At 33.9% G+C, this 21,430-nt stretch overlaps 2 protein-coding genes, 1 long non-coding RNA gene and 1 pseudogene across 3 annotated transcripts; 2 read left to right on the top strand and 2 right to left on the bottom strand.

Annotated features, from left to right (window-relative positions):
- Nucleotides 1-284: 284 nt before the first annotated feature.
- LOC102630272 (dynamin-related protein 5A) lies at nucleotides 285-5,045 on the top strand. Its single transcript, XM_006464705.4, has 8 exons — nucleotides 285-760; nucleotides 1,190-1,381; nucleotides 1,494-1,700; nucleotides 1,977-2,405; nucleotides 2,654-2,881; nucleotides 2,984-3,179; nucleotides 3,491-4,175; nucleotides 4,550-5,045. The coding sequence occupies exons 1-8, from the start codon at nucleotides 416-418 to the stop codon at nucleotides 4,734-4,736; spliced, it is 2,469 nt and encodes an 822-aa protein (XP_006464768.2). The 5' UTR covers nucleotides 285-415; the 3' UTR covers nucleotides 4,737-5,045.
- Nucleotides 5,046-12,474: 7,429 nt separating this feature from the next.
- Nucleotides 12,475-13,849, top strand: LOC102630572 (VQ motif-containing protein 19). Its single transcript, XM_006464706.4, has one exon. It carries the CDS (start codon nucleotides 12,849-12,851, stop codon nucleotides 13,614-13,616), a length of 768 nt encoding a protein of 255 aa, XP_006464769.2. The 5' UTR covers nucleotides 12,475-12,848; the 3' UTR covers nucleotides 13,617-13,849.
- A 2,134-nt stretch (nucleotides 13,850-15,983) lies between these two features.
- On the bottom strand, nucleotides 15,984-18,562 carry LOC102630878 (probable bifunctional methylthioribulose-1-phosphate dehydratase/enolase-phosphatase E1; annotated as a pseudogene).
- Nucleotides 18,563-18,802: 240 nt separating this feature from the next.
- Nucleotides 18,803-20,115, bottom strand: LOC127898656 (uncharacterized). The gene is made up of 4 exons (XR_008051730.1): nucleotides 19,954-20,115; nucleotides 19,744-19,836; nucleotides 19,077-19,172; nucleotides 18,803-18,937 (listed from the first exon to the last, which is right to left on the bottom strand). It is a non-coding gene; the product is annotated as an uncharacterized LOC127898656 (long non-coding RNA).
- Nucleotides 20,116-21,430: the final 1,315 nt, after the last annotated feature.

The following is a 21,430-nucleotide window of genomic DNA, read 5'->3' as shown; positions in this document are numbered from 1 at the left end:
CTTTGCTGAGAACGTGGAGTTTCTCATTACTCCATCAAAAGCTCAAAGAATTGTAATAATGGCAGATCGTACATGCATCTTATTATTCCCATTGCTGGTGTGATTTTAGGTCAGTGGTGGCAAGCGAGTGGTCCATTTTAAAAGGCCCTTGCCTTGCTTTTTGGGCTACCAGGAGAGTTCAACATTGAAAAAACTTCCTGGGTGTATTTAGAAGTCACAGGAATAAGGCGTAGTCCATTGTTTTGTGACCGGCAACGCCCAGCCCATATTTTGGAGCAGAGAAAAGCCCGGCCCAGAATTTCCCGGCTTCAACTTCACCGGTCAAAAAATTCAAATTCAAATTGCTTCTAAAACGCTCTCTCTCTCCCCCTCTCCTTTTGGCATCTACGGCAGTCGCATCGCTTTTGCTCCATCAATGGCGACACCAAACTCATTTCTAACAACACCCACAAAGACCCCCTCGGAAAAATCACACTCAAAGCGCCACCACCAGCTCTCCGCCACAGACTCCGCCTCCACTCGCGCCTCCCGGTTCGAGGCCTACAACCGCCTCCAGGCGGCCGCCGTCGCCTTCGGAGAGAAGCTCCCGATCCCAGAAATCGTCGCCCTCGGCGGCCAATCCGACGGCAAAAGCTCTCTCCTCGAAGCCCTCCTCGGGTTTCGCTTCAATGTGCGTGAAGTCGAGATGGGTACTCGACGGCCCCTCATTTTGCAAATGGTTCACGATCCCACGGCCCTCGACCCCCGTTGCCGCTTCCAGGTTAATCATTTACTGATAATATTTTAGTATTTCTTTAATTTTTATTTTGGTAATATTTGCTGTACATTGTGATTAAGTTTGTAGCAATAGCACTTCCGCTTAATTTTGAAAGCACTGTTTGATAAGCACCTGCTATTTGCTAAGTAAGCAAAGGGTTTGGGATTTTCTTTTTTTATAATTTTGTTGCATGTTCTTTAATTATTTCCTTTACAGTATTTGCGTACGTTAGGTTTGTCAAAAACAATTCCAATATATTAAGGGTTCGTTTGAAAATGAGATTGAGGTGCTGTGGCTTTTAATTTATAGTTAGTTCGAATTGATGGGTAGATTGTTAGTAAAAACATTGTCTTTACCACTAGTGCTCTATGTTTGGATGTTTATATGACTTTGTATTTGCAAGCAATACTGAAAACTGACCGTCGAAAACAGGAAGAAGACTCTGAAGAGTATGGAAGCCCTGTTGTTTTGGCATCAGCAATTGCAGATATCATAAAATCAAGAACTGAGGCACTTTTGAAGAAGACGAAAACATCGGTTTCTCCTAAGCCGATTGTAATGAGAGCTGAATATGCACATTGTCCAAATCTTACCATAATAGATACCCCAGGCTTTGTTCTGAAGGTACTTCATTGGTTATAGTATATTTTAGACACTAGGAAAATAATTTTAAAGCTTGAAAACTATTAGTCGCCAGTTGAATGTAATGTATGTTGTTTTGAAAAATTTTTGGTAGGCAAAGAAGGGAGAGCCTGAAAATACACCAGATGAAATTCTTTCAATGGTTAAATCGTTGGCTAGTCCTCCCCATAGGATTCTCGTGTTTCTCCAACAGAGTAGTGTGGAATGGTGCTCGTCATTGTGGTTGGATGCCATTCGTGAAATTGATCCAACCTTTAGAAGAACAGTAATTGTTGTCTCCAAGTTTGATAATCGGCTCAAGGTAAAAAGCTTTTTTTTTTTTTCTGCCCTTCTTAGAAGCCAATTTGGGGCTTAAAGAAATGAACATCATTGCAATCAGATGCATAGCACTGGTAATATTGTTGATTGTGGTTTAATTATTATATGCGGGATAATTTTAGTCTATGAATGACTGAAAAATCTTGTTTCCTTCTACATTGTTTGACAGAGTGAGTAGAGATGCCTTGTTCACATTGTCTGGCATATTTCTACCTGACAGACTTGAATTTTATTTATGATTCATTGTAAATCATTGTAGGAATTTAGTGACAGGTGGGAAGTAGATCGGTATTTGAGTGCCAGTGGATACCTTGGGGAGAATACTCGCCCATTTTTTGTGGCCTTGCCGAAAGACAGGAACACTGTTTCAAATGATGAATTCCGCAGGCAAATTTCTCAGGTGGATGTAGAAGTTCTACGTCATCTACGTGATGGAATCAAGGGAGGATATGATGAAGAAAAGTTCAAGCCGTATATTGGTTTTGGATGTCTGAGGGACTACTTGGAATCTGAACTTCAGAAGAGATACAAAGAAGCTGCTCCAGCAACTCTAGCTCTGCTTGAGCAGCGTTGCAATGAAGTCACCACTGAGATGTCAAGAATGGACTCTAAAATACAGGCTACTTCTGACGTTGCTCAGCTTCGCAGGTTTGCCATGATGTATGCAGCTTCTATCAGCACTCATGTGGTGAGTGGTCATTCAGATTAGTTATTGGTTAGTGTATATAGCCACTTGCGTAACACAAGACTGTAGTTACTGTCAACATCATATACATATCTTATCGTTCATGGCTTTATTTGAAATTTCTGATCTGTACAATTATTTTAATTTCCAGATTCATAGATTCTTTAGTTGGAATCATCTCTAGTCATATAAAGTCTTTCCTGAAATTGAAATATCATATAAAAACTTTGCTATGCATGTCATCAAATTAGGGAGCTTTGATTGATGGAGCAGCAGATCCTGCCCCTGAGCAATGGGGAAAATCAACAGAGGAGGAACAGTCAGAGAGTGGTATTGGGAGTTGGCCTGGTGTTAGTATCGACATAAAACCTCCTAATGCAACGCTTCGGCTCTATGGAGGAGCCGCTTTTGAGAGGGTAATGCATGAATTCCGTTGTGCTGCATATTCCATTGAGTGCCCCCAAGTATCAAGGGAGAAGGTACAAATATCTAGAGCCAATACAATCCATGAACATGCAGGTCAAAGGATATGATTATGATTGACAGTGATCTAGTAAATTTGTTTATTCTTCTTGAAACAGGTAGCAAATATATTACTTGCCCATGCTGGTCGAGGAGGTGGTAGAGGAGTAACGGAGGCTGCTGCAGAGATTGCACGTGCTGCTGCCCGGTCATGGTTTGCCCCTCTTCTTGACACGGCTTGTGATCGGCTGGCCTTTGTCCTAGGAAACCTCTTTGATATTGCTCTTGAAAGACATTGCAACCAAGATTCTGAATGTAAGAATCCTCTAGTTCTCCACGTATTCATGATATCTGTAGTCATGTAGTTGTTTCTTTACCCCACTTTATTATGAAAACCAGTAGCTGCTGTTTCTTAGTTGTCTGTGATTGCACTTTGTGCCGGCAGTCACCTAAGTTTAAGTACTAATAGGAGGGAAGGGTTGGTGTTTAGAGTCCAGATTGTCAGATGGGTTGGATGGAAATGATAATTGAACCTTTAAAATTTTGGAGCAACTTGTGCAATTTATGCCATTCTTTTGATCTTCATTTTTTGTAGCTTCAAAATGTTGTTGTTTTATGATTTTCAGATGGGAATAAAACTGGAAATATGGATGGATACGTAAGTTTTCATGCTTCTTTAAGGCAAGCTTACAATAGATTTGTGAAGGATCTGTCAAAGCAGTGCAAGCAACTAGTCCGACACCACCTTGATTCTGTTACAAGCCCATATTCTCTGGTTTGTTATGAAAATGACTTTCAAGGAGGCTTTGGTTCAGGTGCAACTTCTTATAGATTCAACCAAGCTTCAGTTAGTTCATTTTGTTTTGAACTATCTGATGGCACAGCTGCATCCCGTGATGAAACAATGAGAGATCAGGAAAATGTACCCCCACAAAAGAGCACGCAGCAAACCACTCCGGGGAAAGGTGAGGAGGGCAGAGCTGCTCTTCAAGAATGCCAATTGACTATTCCTGAGACACCTTCTCCTGACCAGCCATGTGAAGTGGTGTGTGTTGTCAAAAAGGAGCTAGGAAACTACAATGAAGTTGGACCCAAAAAAAGGGTTTCAAGAATAGCAGGCGGTAAGAATGCTGAACTTTTAAGAGTTCAAAATGGTGGTCTTTTATTTGGAAATGGTGATAGTGGTGGACGATCAAGCTCAGCATTCTCAGAAATCTGTTCATCAGCTGCACGGCATTTTGCAAGAATACGTGAAGTTCTTGTAGAGCGAAGTGTTGCATCAACTTTAAACTCCGGATTTTTAACCCCATGGTAAGCTTCCTTATCTTTTTGAAGTGGTTGGCTTATCATAGCACATTCAATCACATAAAATATGAACTAAACTTTGAGAACGGTATTGGTGTTACATATTCAAACCCCAAACCTTTGTACCACCCCAAGAGGCCTTACAAGTTCTGAACTAACTAGTACCTCTGTCACTATTAGTATTTCCAAATTAATGTTAAAATGGAAGTGTTGGCATTTTGCACCAATATTTCATTCACATTTGACACTTTTTTTTTCCACCACTGAAGCACAAGAGTAGATGTTTAATGCATGTGTGCTTTTCGTGTGCTTGGTTTTACTATTTTGGATTTGGATGATAGATTGATGCAAGAATTTTGTTTTCTGTCTTCCTTGTACAGCCGGGAGAGGCTTGTGGTGGCAATCGGGTTGGATTTGTTCGCCGTGAATGATGAAAAATTCATGGACATGTTTGTAGCACCAGGTGCCATTGATGTGCTACAAAACGAAAGAAAGTCTCTGGAAAAACGCCAGAAGATACTCCAATCTTGCTTGAACGAGTTCAAGAATGTTGCTCGGGCACTTTGATGACAACTCTATCCCCCCAAGCGACACATTTTATGATTTGTATCTGTATGCATCAGTACGAAGAATGAAGATGGTTCCTCCGCAGATTTCACATCCAGTGAATGTAATCTTCAATCTGTTACCATTTTACTTTGGTCTTGAATAACAACCACTTCTCTTTCAGTGGTTGTGCTTGTAACTTGCCACAGGAAAGTTGAGTATATAAAATCTTCAATTGGGTGCATTTTTTTTTTTCATTTTTTTTTAAACGCTTAGATGTTTAATGTGCTACTGATGATAATATTTTTGAATTGAAACGACAAAAGAGTAAATAAAATAAAGAAAGACAGACAGCTATGGATTAGATTATTAATGTAAGCAGCAGCATATGAGTATGAGACAGAGCAACTATTCATGAACCTCAGAACATGGCTACGAAGGTGGTCCCTTTTCTATCTTCAATGTCTCCTAGTCATACATAATTAAAATTAAAATTAATATTCATGTGCATGGTCTCCCCCATCAATATGGTGCAAGTTTTTATATAAAAAAGTATTTGAGTTGTGTTAGTATCAATTGTCCGTTTGTCACACACACCGTACTCAATGGAGGGTTTAATGCTATAACATTTTTACACGTTACTTATAAAAAAAAAATAACATTTTATTATTTTTAACTATGAAACAGTAATATTTTACTTCCTTTTTCATTTGCCCACTTGTAAAATACCAATATTGTCCAATAAATAAACAAGAGATTAAAAATCTATATAAAAGATTTTTTGTCCGTTTGTCACAAATTCTTACAGGCATAACATTTTTACACGTTACTTATAAAAAAAAAAATAACATTTTATTATTTTTAACTATGAAACAGTAATATTTTACTTCCTTTTTCATTTGCCCACTTGTAAAATACCAATATTGTCCAATAAATAAACAAGAGATTAAAAATCTATATAAAAGATTTTTTTTAAATAGTTTAATTTTTTTAAATAAAATAAAAATTAGTAGATAAGTATTTGCGGATAAGAAGACTGTTTTGTGCTTGAATGCTTATGGCATATTAGAAGCTAGAGTTGGATTTGATCCAAAGACAAATTCGATGTTGTGATGTCATAATTTATCTATGAGTAGCAACGGAAGAATAATGCTATATGTATAGAAAATAGCACAAAATTTAGAATTAAAGCCACAAAAAGACAGAAAAATCTTGTCTTGTAGTGTATGTGTGTGTATATATATGTAAATATTGTATGATAGTGTGCATTTTTTTGTATTACTTTTTGTATACATATTACCATTGGTAAGAAAAAATTAGTGGAAAGTTACTTTTCATTGTTAATGTCTATTAAACTTCAATAACTGTTATAATATTTTAGTATTTGGTCACTGTTATAGCAGGAAAATGACAATAATCTAAAAAAAAAAAAAAAGTTATAACACTATTCGAGTAACTTTCGAATGGATCCAAAATCAATTTTCTTTATTTTGATACAATTTAGTTGGCCAACCATTTGGGTTGTATTTTCTTTAGCACTTCTATTAACAAAATGGGTTGCATCGTGGAAACCTTTCTTGCATTGCCAAGAATAAGAGGAATTTCAAATATATATAAACTCATGTCATTGTTTTGATGGAAACTACTCAACAATCATATCACAAAATTCATTTTTTGGCTTGAACTTGACTCCTTTGAGTGTGTGGTTGGTACCACTTGCAAATCCAAGATACCTTCTTGTTTATATTTTTTATATTTCCTTTCTTCAACCTCTAAGCATGATAAGATTCCATGCCACATATGTTTGTGACATCATTCTTATGAGTTTAATTATGAAGTAGATATTTTTCATGCACAAACTTAATCGATGATGACGTGCAATATATCTAGCTAGTTGACCTAAATATAACAAAACTCATCAATTAAGCACATGTTCTCAATTTAATTAAGGGGTGTAACTATTTTTCATATTTGATTATAATTTTTTTAAATTATTGATAACAATTTTTTTATTATATATACAATTTATGTTTTCGTATTTGCAATATTTATTACGGATAGCAGACTAGTACTGGTGGATGCAAGGTGTAGTTGATGCACTATATACGAATTCAACACAAAATAAAACATTTTAATTTGGAATAACACGTGGAGAATATTAGAATCAAATTCCACACTCACAATCAACAAATTCGATAAAACATGAGTTGTAAGGATAAGGATATAGTGATTATATCTAAACTTTGAAGGATCTTTTGATATATATATATATATACTTTTATTTGTGCATGTTCAAGATTTTTGATGTAGGACGATTGCGTAGGATGAGTAAAGTATAAATTAGAGGTCATAATTCGGGCTACATGTGTCTGTTTTCGGCATATAATATACAATTTCGAAACTTAAACTGAGACAAACTAAACCTAGAAAAGCAACTTCGTTTTACTCCATGGTCGAGCCAAAAGTTTCATTTTTTTTCTAATCATTTTATAGTTTTAAGTTGTTTTTCTATTTTTCCTATTGCTTTCAGGATTTTTATCTTTTTTCTTTAGATATCGGATCTGGATGCCATTTATTTTGTTTTTCTTATTTAGATTAAGAGAATATTATTATGAAATAATATTTTAGATTTGCCTATTTTAGTAAATTCACAAAATTTAGGGTTAGTATAAAAGGACTCCAAAACCCTAATGTTGTTCACTCAAAATTTTCAATCAAGATTACATTATTCAAAAAACTTCATTTCCCTTAGTTATCAATATTTTTATGTTTTTGCATTGACAAATTTACTTATTTATTATTTTCTCATTTATTAGCTACTAATCATGTAATCGTATTTACTCAAATAAAATATCATATCATGGGAGAATTCTGATCCGAATTAATCAACTAAAATAAACGGCTTATAATCAATTATAATCAAATATGACCCATCTCATCAATTATTAACACCTGTAGCATTGCTGTGCGACATGATGTATTTGATGTCATTATTAAGAAAATAACAGAAAAATGTGCAGAGAAAACAACAGCATACAACATTTCTGAAACAATTTTCTTCCATCAAAATGATTTATAAATATTCAAAGGTTTCTGTAGTTTTCCCTTTTCTTTCAAAATATATATTCATAGTCAACTGTTATTGATGAAATAAGGCATTATACATATCATCATCATTGATGAGGGCAACCAAAGAAACAATTGTAGGGCCAAGCAACTTTGACTTGTAACCAAACAAGTTGTAAAGAAACAACTCTCTTTTTTTCTCTACCAATTTTTTCATTTACAACCTACAGACAAAATTTTTTTTCCCTTCTTGATATAATCATGAAGGAATAAAAGTCAAGTTCCTTTTCCCATTCTCATTTCTCAATCAAAATGTTAATCTCCAACCAAAACACTCACCCGCCAGGAACTTGCCTCTTTGTTCTCTTCTACCCACGATTTTTTCTTTTTCTTTTTTTTTTTTCTCGTTCTCCCTAGTGAAAATTTTCTTGCCACCCATCTTAATTTCAAGATTAATAATTCAGTACTTATAAAGTCGAGAGAAAAGTTACATCTCAATTAACAAGACAAATAACTAGCACTCATGAATTATTTATTTAATCAGTTCACCTTCATGTAAAGATTCTAGATGACTGGTAGTTTACCTATTTATCATATTAGTTGGAATATTATTTTTTCATCAAACAAAATTTTCTTCTACTATTTTATAAATATACTTTTTGATTGAGTCATTTGATATGTTATTGTCATCACGCGTCAGTGACATTTGGAATGCAAATAAAAAAGAATGAATTAGATCTACAATTTCTTGCATGAAAATTGCTTCAAGCTTCATATTCAATCAAATATCAATTTAAAGATTAATAATACTGTATATTTATAAAATTGAGATAGTATTTTTATATTTTAATTAATATGACAAATCACATGATACTATCAAGTACGTATTGCCATATATTATGTAGTTGATTTAACTTATTATTCCACATTCACGTGATAATTTTGTTCGAGCTTTACATCATTTACCATATTGTTCATGATCTAAATTTTATAACAATGACTTGAAATAGAATCAAAACAAATGCCAACAGAAATTGTTACAAAAGTCGTGAATGAAAATAAAAAATATTTCTAGGATAAGCCCGTCATCCAGATTTTGTTTGTTTATATATATATATATATATAACTTTCTTGGACTTTAATAAAATGTAGGATTCTAAATAAGATCGACACTATCTAACTTAAAAAGTAAATAAAAATAATATTAAAAATATCACAATTGTAATATATGAAAATTACTTTCTAACTTCATTTTCAATCAGATTTTAATTTTAAAATAAATAATACGATACACTAAATTTGAGTGATAAAGTTTTTATTTCTATTTTCAATTTCAAATAATATAGCAAATTATGTGACACAATCAAGCTTGTAGCACCATATATTAGGGAGTGATTTACTCATATTTATGCATTCGCATAGTTTTGTCTAAATGTCACATCATCTGCCACATGATTTATGAAATGAATTTTCTATTTCATCTCAATTTCATACGTGTAAATATAATTTTTTTCTTCTGTTTTGGTAAATATTTTTTTTTTTACACAATTTTACAAATATATATTTTTAGCCATGTCAATCAATATGTTGTGATATTCGAGTATCACTCTTATTTAGAAAGAAAATATAAAATAGAAAAAAAAAGTGAAATTCGATCTAACCACACCCCTGACTAAGGTAAAGTTCGATTGTTGAGTTTCATTTTCTATCACTTTCCAGGAAAATTATTTAGAAATGGAATAAAACAGCCGGTTTCTTAGACTAATGTTGTGCACAACACAAGCAGCTTGCTAGCTGTAGCCGGAACCTGTGACTTTGAGCAGCTCAAACAATAAATAAAGACCCCGTTTGGCGGACCCTACTATATCAAAAAGTCAGCAAAATCCAATTAAACAAATAATTTTAAAAAGGATTATTAGCTAAACGACACCTAATACTCCCATTTTTTTAGCCTTTAGTCAAGCCGGCCAATTAATCTTTTACTTGAGAATTACTACAATTCTTTCTAAATTAACCATGCAAAAAATTTTTCACTGAATGTAATTCCTAAGAATTTCAACACATGCATGCATGATGGGTTTTTTTAAAAAAAAAATTAAATTTTTTAATCCCCCCCCCCCCTAGTGGTCCTATTTTGAAGAAAAAAAAAAAATTTCTGAAGGAAAAATCATTGGAATTATTTAGCACATCACATAAGCGGATCAAATCAATAGTAACTCATAAGAAACAATGGAAAAGTTAGAAATTTTTGTAAGTATTTAAGACCAAGTTATTATTAAGTGCATATGAAAACACTCAAAGATATATTTTTATTTTCAAAACTAAATAGGTTAAATCATAAAGTGGTCCATATAGGTTGGTATCCTACAATTATTAAGAAAATATGAATTTATATTGCGCGCTAGTTTTGACTTTTTTAAAACTAAATTCATTAATTAATTTAAAAAAAAACAAATCATAATATAACCAAACAATAAAACAAACAGAGACTTTATCATAGCTGATTAAGAGAGTAATGTAATAATCCATGCTTACATATTTTGTTTTTATGTAACATACTTGAAGTAAAATATTATAAATATTTGGAATATCTAATCAATTAATTTTTTGGACTATTGGGTATAATTGAAGATCTCTAAGTCCTCAATTACAATATCATGTCTTCATGATATTATATGATGGATCACTCACCAATTGTAGCTTCTTTTTTTCTCCCTCCAAATTTGCTTGTGCTTTAATCAAATGTTTGTACGACTGGAGCTAGTTAATTAATCATTTTGCTTTATGCTTAATATAAAATTAGTAGTTAGACTTTTGTTAAGCACTCCACAATCTAGACAATAATGCTTTTGGTTTATGAAAGCATATGATCCCTTTAGCAGCAACAATGGCCTCTGTTAATGGACAATTGGGCCCCCCCCCCCCCCCACATCACCTTTTCTCGAAATTTTTTGTTAATCTTTCTAAAAATAAAATGAGAATTTGATTCTTTTCTTCTTTTCTTTTCTCTTATTTTCTTACAACTAAGAACTCTTTTTTGTTAATGCGGTATAGAACAATATTTTAAAAATTAGATTCGTCTATAATATATATATAATCCATCCAATGACCCGTTGCTTTTGTTAGTTTCATTGACATTAATTTAGGAACAGAACAAATTCACATTAAAATGCTTGGTATAAAAAAAATGTTGATCTTTAGGGTAATTCTAAAGAAATTATTTCGCGTATAGTTTGTTATGAATTTACCATGGGTATTCTAATGGTTTCTGATAGGTCTTTGAATGTAATATCACCATCAAAATGATGTCATAATGGCATCTTCTCGATAGTCTTACACCACTTAGGAGAGATTATGAGTAATTTGAGTGATGTGGAGCATAAAAGGTATAATAATGGATTGATGACTTCTTTTATTCTACTAAACTCTTTTTCAATCCGCATACTAGCGAAATTTAGACTTTAAGTCGTATGAATATTTCAAGCGATCTTAGAGGTTGAATAAACCAACACTCATGAAGTTTGCATTTCTTAATTATTACTAATTAGAGTTGGCAAAATTTAACACGACACGATTACTTGATACGAACAGGACACGAATAAATTGGTATGAATTGTCAAATTTTACATTATTATTAAATGGGCCGGGTTCGGATTAACACAATTTTTTTTTCCATGTTGAGCTGGAGTTAAAATTCTCGACCCATTTATCCGAACAATGATATGATTATATTTTTTATTTTAAATTAATTTTTAGATTTTTGTCATTAAAACTCAAATATTAGATATCATTCTCTCTTTTTAATTTTCTTTGGAAGACTGACATATGCACAATGTTTATTTATAAAATTTTATATAAATTTAGAATTTAATAGTGTAAATGTGTGATAGTTTGGGGTGTGTGTAATATATTTTTAAATATATAGATATTAAATGAGTTATTAGGTAGCTCGTTTATTTTTTGTGTCGGGTTTGGGTCTCAATATTTTGACACGATTATTAAATGGGTTGTGTTTGGATTGACTTAAATTGAACACTACACGAAACTGACACGACAAGAACACGACCCGGTGACTCATTTTGCCAACCCTAATTATTCTATTAGATGAAATCTATAAAATGAGGACCAACATAATTTGTATGGGTACAAAAGTATACGTTTACCGAAATTCTAAAGTGAAAGTAAGAGTGAAAATATGTATAAAAATATCAATATCTTTGAATTCATTTCTTATAATATTAGTTCAGTATTGAATTTAAATATGAAATTTTTAATGATATATTAATTTAAAAATAAAAAATAATATATTTTTCTAAAAAGAGAAAGTGTTTCATAAGAGTAAAGAGTAGGCGATTAGAACCCTATTACTTACTTATTAAGTGTTAACAGGAAAAACACTTGATAATACTCTTTATAGAAAACTGCTTTTGTTACAAATCACATTTTCTTATAGAAGCGCTTCTGTTGTTCACAAAAATAATCTCTCGCGCTTGGAGTACACGCGCCAGATAAAGATGCTTAATTAAGAGTGGCAAAAGTTGTGATATAATACAATTTGTTGCCATCATCATCATCAATATAATTTCCAATGAAATCAAACAAAGTGTCTTCAATCAGGGCTCTGAAGTCCATGCCATAAAATCTATAAATTGATATTCTTTTGTCCAAAGACTTGACAAATGACAATGGTGGTGGTGGCAGCAGCACATATGCTAAATGGCCAAACAAATTCCATTTACAACCAATACCCTAATTTTCCTTAATCTTTATAATCCCAATGCCGTATAACCTAAACCCATTTTTAAGCTTTTAAGTCTCAAGCTGAAACGCCCCCAATGTTTCTCACTAAACACATCAAGGAGAGAGAAAAGGTAAATTAAGAGTCAACAATAAAATTGCTTGGTGGCACAACAAAACAAAACTAAAGTAATAGCAAAGCCAAAGCTTCTTTCTCTCATCAAACCTTGTTTTTCACTCTTTCTTTCTTCTCCTCCTCCTCCTCCTTTCTTCAGTTGTTCACAACCCCAAAAGCACCTTTTTTTCAGAAGGACTTCTTGTTTTGCTTCAATGGAGAAGAATAATACATCAACAAGGAACCATCCATCTCCCATAAATTCACCAAGAGGTGCTTCCAGCAGCAACAACAACGACAATAACAACAATGGGGTGGTCCAAGTGCAACTCCAAATCCATCACAGTAACAACAATCACACCCCACCACTCACACCGATTCCAATCTCCAGATCTACTGAAGCCAATCCTTACCCAACGACTTTTGTGCAAGCTGACACCAACAGCTTCAAACAAGTTGTTCAACTGCTCACTGGCTCCTCTGAGACGGCTGCCAAACAAGCCTCTACATCAACAACAACAGATCCATCCAACACCAACACCAACAACAACAACAACAAATCTTTTGTTATCCCACCAATCAAAACCACCACTCCAAAGAAGCAAAATTTCAAGCTCTATGAAAGAAGAGCCAACAACTTCAAGAACAGTCTCATGATCAACACTTTGGCTAATAATTGTGCCTTCTCTCCAAGGAATGGAAATAACAAGCCAGAGATTTTGTCACCAAGCTTGCTTGACTTTCCAAAACTTGCACTCAGTAGTCCTGTTACACCGCTAAACGAAGACCCTTTTAACAAATCATCTCCTTATTCTTTAGGAGGAAATTCATCATCGTCGTCATCATCAGAGGAAGAGAGAGCAATTGCTGAGAAGGGTTTTTATTTGCATCCATCTCCAATGTCAACTCCTAGAGACCATGAGCCACAGCTTTTGACTCTCTTTCCTTTGACTTCACCTAGAGTCTCTGGCTCATCTTCTTGAAGAACCGTATACGAAGACTGCGGTACTACTGGTTCTGTATTATGTGTATTGTATGAGCAAGGCTACTGCTGAGTACTGATCACGGGTAGAAGAAGAATCTTGTTTCAATTGTACAATTTCATCTCTTTTTCATATTATGGTAATAGCTTGTTATTTTTCTTTTCTTTTTTCTTTCTTAATTTGGGTATTAGTCTGACATTTAAAATTATAAATAAAAAAAATGAATTTCTTGATGCTGAGGTACTGGTCTTTCTTCATATATCTGTCATTCATATATATATATATATATATATATGGATTAATTTGCATGGTCTCAAAAGAAATGATCAGCTATATAATCTTTCTATGTTTCTCTCTTGTTCTTCTATCTAAATTTGAACTCAAAAAATTGAATGTAAAATTCATTACCATTTAGTGTTTGGTTTAATTTAATTTTGTTATAATAAATTATTTCAACAATATGTTTCGATGGTCTTGACTGTCTGGGCCTTGAAAAGAAAGTTTCTGCTATATTTATGGCTCTATGAAATGTGACCAAGCTCATAAGTTGTGTATAGAGCACCAATACGCTTTGAATATTCCTCAATAGATTTTACCCAACTTGTTTGCACTAGCATTCAAGATTAATGCTGTGCTAGAATGGGTGTTAACTTTGTTGTCCTATAAAATTCTGATCCTCTACTCATCTTACCTCTCTTAATGAATAGTTAAGATTTTTAATTTCTTTTTAGTAATTACAAGTCATGATATTAAATCATCACAGATTTGGATCTATATATCAAGTGAAATTTTTCAGCGTAGAAGTATCATGGAATTTTCTAGGAAGACATTATTTTCCAAATTTTCCGTATGAAAATGACCTAGCCGAAAAGACTATGCGGACCAAAACTCGACAAAGAGACAAGACAGTGTTATCTATTATGTTGACTTAGCTACAGCAATTTATGCCAACCCTCCCTATGCCCTCAAAGAATTGAAAACCAATAGCCATTTTTTCAATTAAAGCAATTTCCTAATCCTAATCTTCATGTTCAACAATTTGGGCTGTCTTTGTTAGAACATTTCAGATGTCTAACAACAATTGGTAGAGTTGGTAAGAAACTTAGAACCGTGAAGGTTTAAAATTTTTTTAAAAAAAATGGTGTATCTCAATAAGTTTTTTTCTCATTGAAAGGGAAGTCACCGTCCTAGGTTATGTAATGTTGTTTCTGTTCAGCTATGGTATGCAATTCTTTGTCGTCCTTTTATTTTCCTTTTTGACTTGAAAGAGAAAGAGATGATCATCACAGTTTGTAAAAAGTTAAAACAAAAGTGGGAAAATTGCTATGATGATGATTGAAAAAGAAAGAAAAAGAGAGAGAGAGTATGGTCTAAGTAATTAAATTAGAAAAGCAGAGAAAATGTGAGAGGCCTTTTTAAATTCTGCCTTTGCTTGGCTTTGGGGTTCTACTTTTGTGTCAGTGTGATTGATGACCGCCTGTGAGAGTATCTTTGGACTGGACCCAAACATCGGACAAAAACTGCCAAAGTCTCTTTTATATCACTTTAGATGCAATTGGGATACCTTTTGCAACTCACTTTGTCACCTGCCTCCTCCCTGTATATGCTGGTCTCTATCTGTGGTCAGTATCTTATATATAGATTCTCTAATTAATTTTCCTGGAAAATGCGAACCCAAGAAAGTTTTGGATACTAATTTTGAGCTCAACCAATGTGAGACCCAGAAAAAATTATCGTTAATAGAAGAAAACAAAAGTTTTGGATCAAATTATCAAGGACTTGGTCAATTCTTGCCCGAACTTACCAATCAACTATATGACTGTTCTTCCTACTTTAAATTATCATCTATCATTTAAAATTAAATATATAGCCCAAATTTGGAGTTTGATTGGGCAAGTTTTGAAGACTAGTCCACCTATAGAAGATATATTTGTCAATGTTATCATAAAACATGTTCAATATGGGGACCGTGGGATCAATTACCAATCTTCTGTTTTGAATTCAACAACAATGATATAAATAAAAACATTTGAAACATTAAATTCATCTATCAGACAGTGAGATAAATATTAAAAGGATAGCGTAATGACCATGTCTTAGCTTTTAAATTTAAATTTTGGCTATCCAAAAAAAATTCATGGATGAGATTTTTATTTGGCTCTGTGCATTATTTTTTTTGGGAAAATAATGTTTACTCTATAATAAGTCTAAGATTAAAGTTCTCTGCTTGAAAGTTACCCAAATCTAACATATGGGCTTGCCACATTCGGTGTGGCACATTTAAGGATTCAAATTCTTTACTCATCTCGCCTTCGGCTTGTCTTTTTCAAATCCACCCATCGGTGGTTGATAAGAACAAAACTTATCTTGCTCATAAAATAACAATCGATATTTCCTCAGCCCCATATATAAATTGAGTATGAAGAAGAAGCACACCCTTTAGAACAAGCAACTACTGGCTTCTAATCCAAGAACACAAGCATTAAGTGCATGCATCACACAAATAGAGAAGGCTCATTACAGAAGAGTGATCACATTATTTCTGTTTACGGTTCAACTACAACTGTCACATTCTATATGCTCATAGAATTATATTTGCCTTCAGATTCCTGCAAAAGAATTGATCGTCTTGAAGCCACGACTCTCTGGAAGAGGTCCATTTCCTGGCTGGACAGAAATTATCGCATCCAAACCAAAACGATAAATCAAACCGAAATAAACATCAATCTCGACATAGAATATGAACACGGAACCACCTTTTCTCTCAGGAATACCAGTAAGAGTTCAAAGGGATGGTACAGGGGCACATCATAAATTTGAATATTGTTACTGAATATTCAGAAAGTTAAAAAAATTAAAAGAGTGAATATGGGCACCTTAATTTCTTTAACTTGCTTATGGACATATGAATTGCAAATGAACCATTTCAATAACAGTCGAGCATCCAACCATTTAAAAATAAAAGATTACAAACCGCTTGTTACCTGCAGCTTTTGCGGCTGTGGCTTCTAGGTAGCATCTGTAATGAGTAAAATTTCAGATGGCTAATTAACTCCCACCAACACTGTGATTTCAACATAACTTCGTGTTTTTCTCTTTTTCCTGCAAGCAAGAGGACAAACAAGGATTTACCTCTTTGCTCAAGAAGTAGGAGGCAGCAAGAGAGATAAAAGTGAAAGTTAAAGAACTTACCCCATTGCACTGTCAAAAAATCTAGACAAATATTTTCTTAAGTCCCCATATTTTGAATTTCCAAAGATAAGCCTTTGTGACAACCTGCTGCCACTAGATTATATGTAAACCTGCACCGGATACAGAATTAGTAATTAATATTGCTGATGAACCTCCTATGCATACTCACAATTGGGCAAAATATTGCCAAGAGAATGAAACTTCAAATAAATTCAGGAAGCCAGACAGTTGCATTGGAAGGGGACGAAAATAACAGCTTCAGCACCTAAGAGCTTTAGCTTGACTGTATCAAGAACAATTCTAATGATCCTGCATGGTCTAAATAGAAACTCAATTGCAGTAGTTGTATTGTTGATATTGATATATCAATTATTTGTGCCACACATATGATGTGGTACAGTAACATCATGATAGCACCCACAAAGTTATAGATGGAAAAATACAAAAGTTAAAGAGTCACATCGACAAGAAAATTCAAAAGAAAATGGGAAAGAAAAGCTGAAAACCTTTGTTCCCAAAGAATGCCACTTTTCAAGGGCTTCTGGTACATCATCAAAAACTTCTCCCTCCAATTCATTACTCTCAAATCCAGTTCTCCATATATGACCCTGCATAAATAATTATCATATGTGAAAGCCAAGCTCCATAGCAAAAATATTTTTTCTCTGAATAGTATTTTGCTTACTTGCAATTGTTTTAGAGCAGTGATTTTTCTATCTGCCTTTATCATTGCATCCACATTAGCAACTAAAGCTGCTATTACCTCCTCTTTCCCAGCATCACTGGGAGGGATAGGTACAGCACCAGCAACTCCTTGTTTCGGGTCATCTTCAACCTGCAACAAGCATTTTGAAATGTTGAGGCAGAAAAGATATGGATATTCCATAAGTACCATTATCTACTGAAAACATATAAAAAACTTACTTGAGAGTGCAAAATTTTGATATCATCTTTAGTTCCTGCAGTTTCATGTGTCGCAAACAAATGCTTCTCAACTTTATTCGAATCCTTTCATAAATAGAAGAAATCCAAGTTTTAGCGCTAATCCATGAATCTTTCCAAACATATATGCCATGAAGAATCTCCTAGAATGCGCAGAGATCTTGCTAGAGCCTCGCAGCAGAAGCGGATGTGAAGGCCATTAAGCCGCCTGCTGCTCTCCTCCCCAGCTCTCCAGACATGATTAGGAACAAGAACAGCTGTTGTTTTTGGATAGGCCTTGATCTGAATAACCAAAAAGGAAAATCCAATCAGCCTATGCAAATTTTCTACATGGAAATGAAGAAATCTTGGGATAAGAATTAACTATGAATGAATTTATAGAGAAGGCAAGTATCTCTGAGATCAACCAAAGATACAGTAGAAAATGTTTGATTGACCAGAACAGGACATGCTGATGATGAATACTAATACGAGTCCATATATTAAGGTAAGTACTACAAGAAAGGAAAAGTCAAAAATTTTACTTGGGGTAACCATTTATCGGGAATCTAATTGTCTAAGGAGCCCGCATATTAGTACCGTTGTTAGGTTCCAATCAATTGGAAAACTTATCATACCATCCTTTGCAGTATCACGAAAGTGTAATATGTAACACAAAAAGTTAGCATTATAATCACTATACAAAACTAAACGTAAGAACACTAATCATATGCTTTTGCAAGAGAATCAATAAGCTCATGTTGTAGGCCGTGTTCTCTATAATGGACCACAAGTTCATCACGGTAACCATGCCCTTCTATTCCTTTTATCATTTGTATATAAGTGAGCAAGAAGCAGAAGAAAATCAAAACCTAAAACAGGTAACAACTCTGAGTGGACGAAAGAATTTATACATGCTAAAAAGTATAATCACGTAGGAACTTATATCATGGTATCTTCCAGCAGATGAAAAGCTTTTTAAAGAAACTTTAGGAATCCCCACCATTCATATAATTTAATAGAGTATGTAATTGATCCTCTATTAGCCAGAAATAGGGTGAAGGCATCAGCCTGAATTCATTGGTTGTTACCAGTACCATAGCCCAAACTTTGTCCTCCCATATGTAACAAATCATGCTTAGATCATTCCCAAAGGATCACACATTTCTCAACCAGATAGTTCACCATTACAAAGCCTCACAAAACCACTTCAGTGGGAAAACGAAAGGTAAGGGGTGTAGAACAAGAGAACACAAAGAAGCTGTAGTGAAGAAAGGAACACGAGGAAAAATAGCAGAAAAGAACAAATTGGAAACATTTACAGTTTGTCAACAGTTAAAAACTTACTTGAAATTCTTTTGACATTAGATTGATCATTGTCACAAGAAAATATTCTATTCCATGGCTGTGGATACCAGCTCCAGCATTACTCGTCTCATATGTCTGGATCATGAGATGAGGAAAACAACTGTTAATGCAACTTTATGAATAAATTAGAAAAAGAAAAAAATTCAACACAGAAATTAGAAAAAAAATTAAAACCAATCATGATAAACAAAATAATAATTGATAATCACATGTCTTATTCTGAGTCATGCTCTCGTTAATACAAGAAGGTGCAAAATAATACCAGAAACAAGATAATCGTTAGTAAACTTGTAAATTACTTGAATAATGATCAATTAATAGGAGCACACAGAAACTACGAATCACAGGATTATCGCGAACCTGTTCATTCAAACATCTGATAACATCACTTGAATTCCACAGTAAATTCTACGTACATGTGCATTTACAATCAAATGCTGAAACTAAAAGCAACAACATAAGCTCCCATTACTGTCATAATATTCAAACAGCAATAAAACAGATCGATGCGCGAGTATTCACTGGCAACAATAGACAACCTTATTCAAATTCAAATGTGCTGTATAGCTACTTGATATCCATACTGACTTATTGATATCGAAATGGTGATAAAGAGTAATTGATAACATCAAGAAAAGAGGCGTACAGGCTTATGTGGGTATGGCTTCCGAGATGGCAAAGACAAAATAGTCCCATCTCCAGATAACACACACGTGTTCTCTGGTTCCATTCTCTCCTTCTGCACACCTCCACACATACCAACGCAAACATACAGTTAATGGAGTCAGTAAATTTAACATAATCAGAAATCAAACAATGCGTAATGGAGCCAGCAAATTTGACATAAAGAGATTACCCAGATACTGAATCGAATCACACAGCTTATATGAATACAAGACATGGCATATGGTTAAGTGGATGGACTATGGACTATGTGCATGAATCATAGATTTCATAAGCCAAATTTTATGGTTTGATACTTTGATTGAGTTGTACTGGGCATTTTACTTTTTGACTTTTTTTTTTTTCAACTTTGTTATGTTAAAATTAAGGGAGTCTCTAAGTTACATTTAATGTAACATACATAATTCATCTCAACTACATAAATTGTGGGTCCTATAATTTTATGTGGTTGAGATGAATTGTGTAAGTTACATTGAATGTAACTTAGCACTTGCCTAAAATTAATAGCTTACCAAGGAGTAAACAAAATAAATAATAAGACAAAAAATAAAATCACAGAAAAGTTAAAGCTTTTAGATGCTCTAACGTATGGATGGGATTTTTTTTTATTTTCTTTATTTATTATCTGTGGATGAAATCAGAATTATACATAATTAGAATTGTATATATTAGGATCTATGTTATTTAACAAGATTTGTTTCCTTAAATAGGTTTACTGATTTTCCTTAGAATTAGATTTCTATATATTATAACTCTGATTTTGTGGGATTTGATTTATTCCCCTGTAATCTATTTAAAGAGGAGTAATTCTCATCAATAAAACATACAGAAATTATTCATTCTAATCTATGTATTTACATGGTATCAGAGCCTTAGGACTAATTGTTCTATTGTTCTTGCATGGCTCATCAATTCGATGGAACCACAGATTAGTCGTCGTTATCTCTGGTTCAAGACAACCAAATATGTGTCGGATGCAGCTCGACGGATGTACTCTGATCTTGGGAATGCTTCTCAGATTTTTGAGATTCGTTCAAAACTGAAGGAGATGAAACAAGGTTCCAACTCTGTCACCCAATATTTTTCTGATCTCCAAGATCTTTAGCAAGAACTAGATATGTTTTTTGGAGATGACTCATTTTGTGCTAAGTGCAGTGTCAAGAAAAAGCATAACCTTGAAAAGGAAAGAGTATTTGATTTCCTTGCTGATCTTAATAAAAATCTAGATGAGGTAGGGGGTCGAGTGATGGCTCAAAAGCCTTTCCCTTCTATTGACGAAGCCTTCGCAGAAGTACGACATGAGAAAGCCCGGCAAAAGGTGATGCTCTCAGATGACAAATCTGTACCTCCTCCCGCACCAGAAGTATCTACCTTAATGACTACTAAAACTCACTCAAATAGACTGCAACATCCTGATCATCGTTCGAGCAAGCGACCATGGTGTGATCATTGTAATCGACCTGGACATACTCGGGACAAGTACTGAGAGATTCATAGGAAACCAACAAATTGGCAGCCTCGGAAAAAAAATGAAGGACGTGCACACTATACCCAATCCAATCAAGTCCACTCTGGTGCATCTATTCCATTCAGCAAGGAACAAATTGACCAACTATGCAAACTCCTTAATTTATCTTCTGTCAATGCCT

Source organism: Citrus sinensis, chromosome 9 (assembly GCF_022201045.2).
Source record: "Citrus sinensis cultivar Valencia sweet orange chromosome 9, DVS_A1.0, whole genome shotgun sequence".
In the NCBI taxonomy this organism is placed as follows: Eukaryota; Viridiplantae; Streptophyta; class Magnoliopsida; order Sapindales; family Rutaceae; genus Citrus; species Citrus sinensis.
This window is presented reverse-complemented; position numbering and strand designations above follow the sequence as displayed.

Bases quoted from the DNA above. Each gene is read 5' to 3' on its own strand.
- LOC102630272 (XM_006464705.4), top strand. From the start codon at position 416: ATGGCGACACCAAACTCATTTCTAACAACACCCACAAAGACCCCCTCG. The intron at 1,701-1,976 runs GTAAAAAGCTTT...AAATCATTGTAG, and splicing joins AGTTTGATAATCGGCTCAAG to GAATTTAGTGACAGGTGGGA. The intron at 4,176-4,549 runs GTAAGCTTCCTT...TTCCTTGTACAG, and splicing joins TCCGGATTTTTAACCCCATG to CCGGGAGAGGCTTGTGGTGG.
- LOC102630572 (XM_006464706.4), top strand. From the start codon at position 12,849: ATGGAGAAGAATAATACATCAACAAGGAACCATCCATCTCCCATAAAT.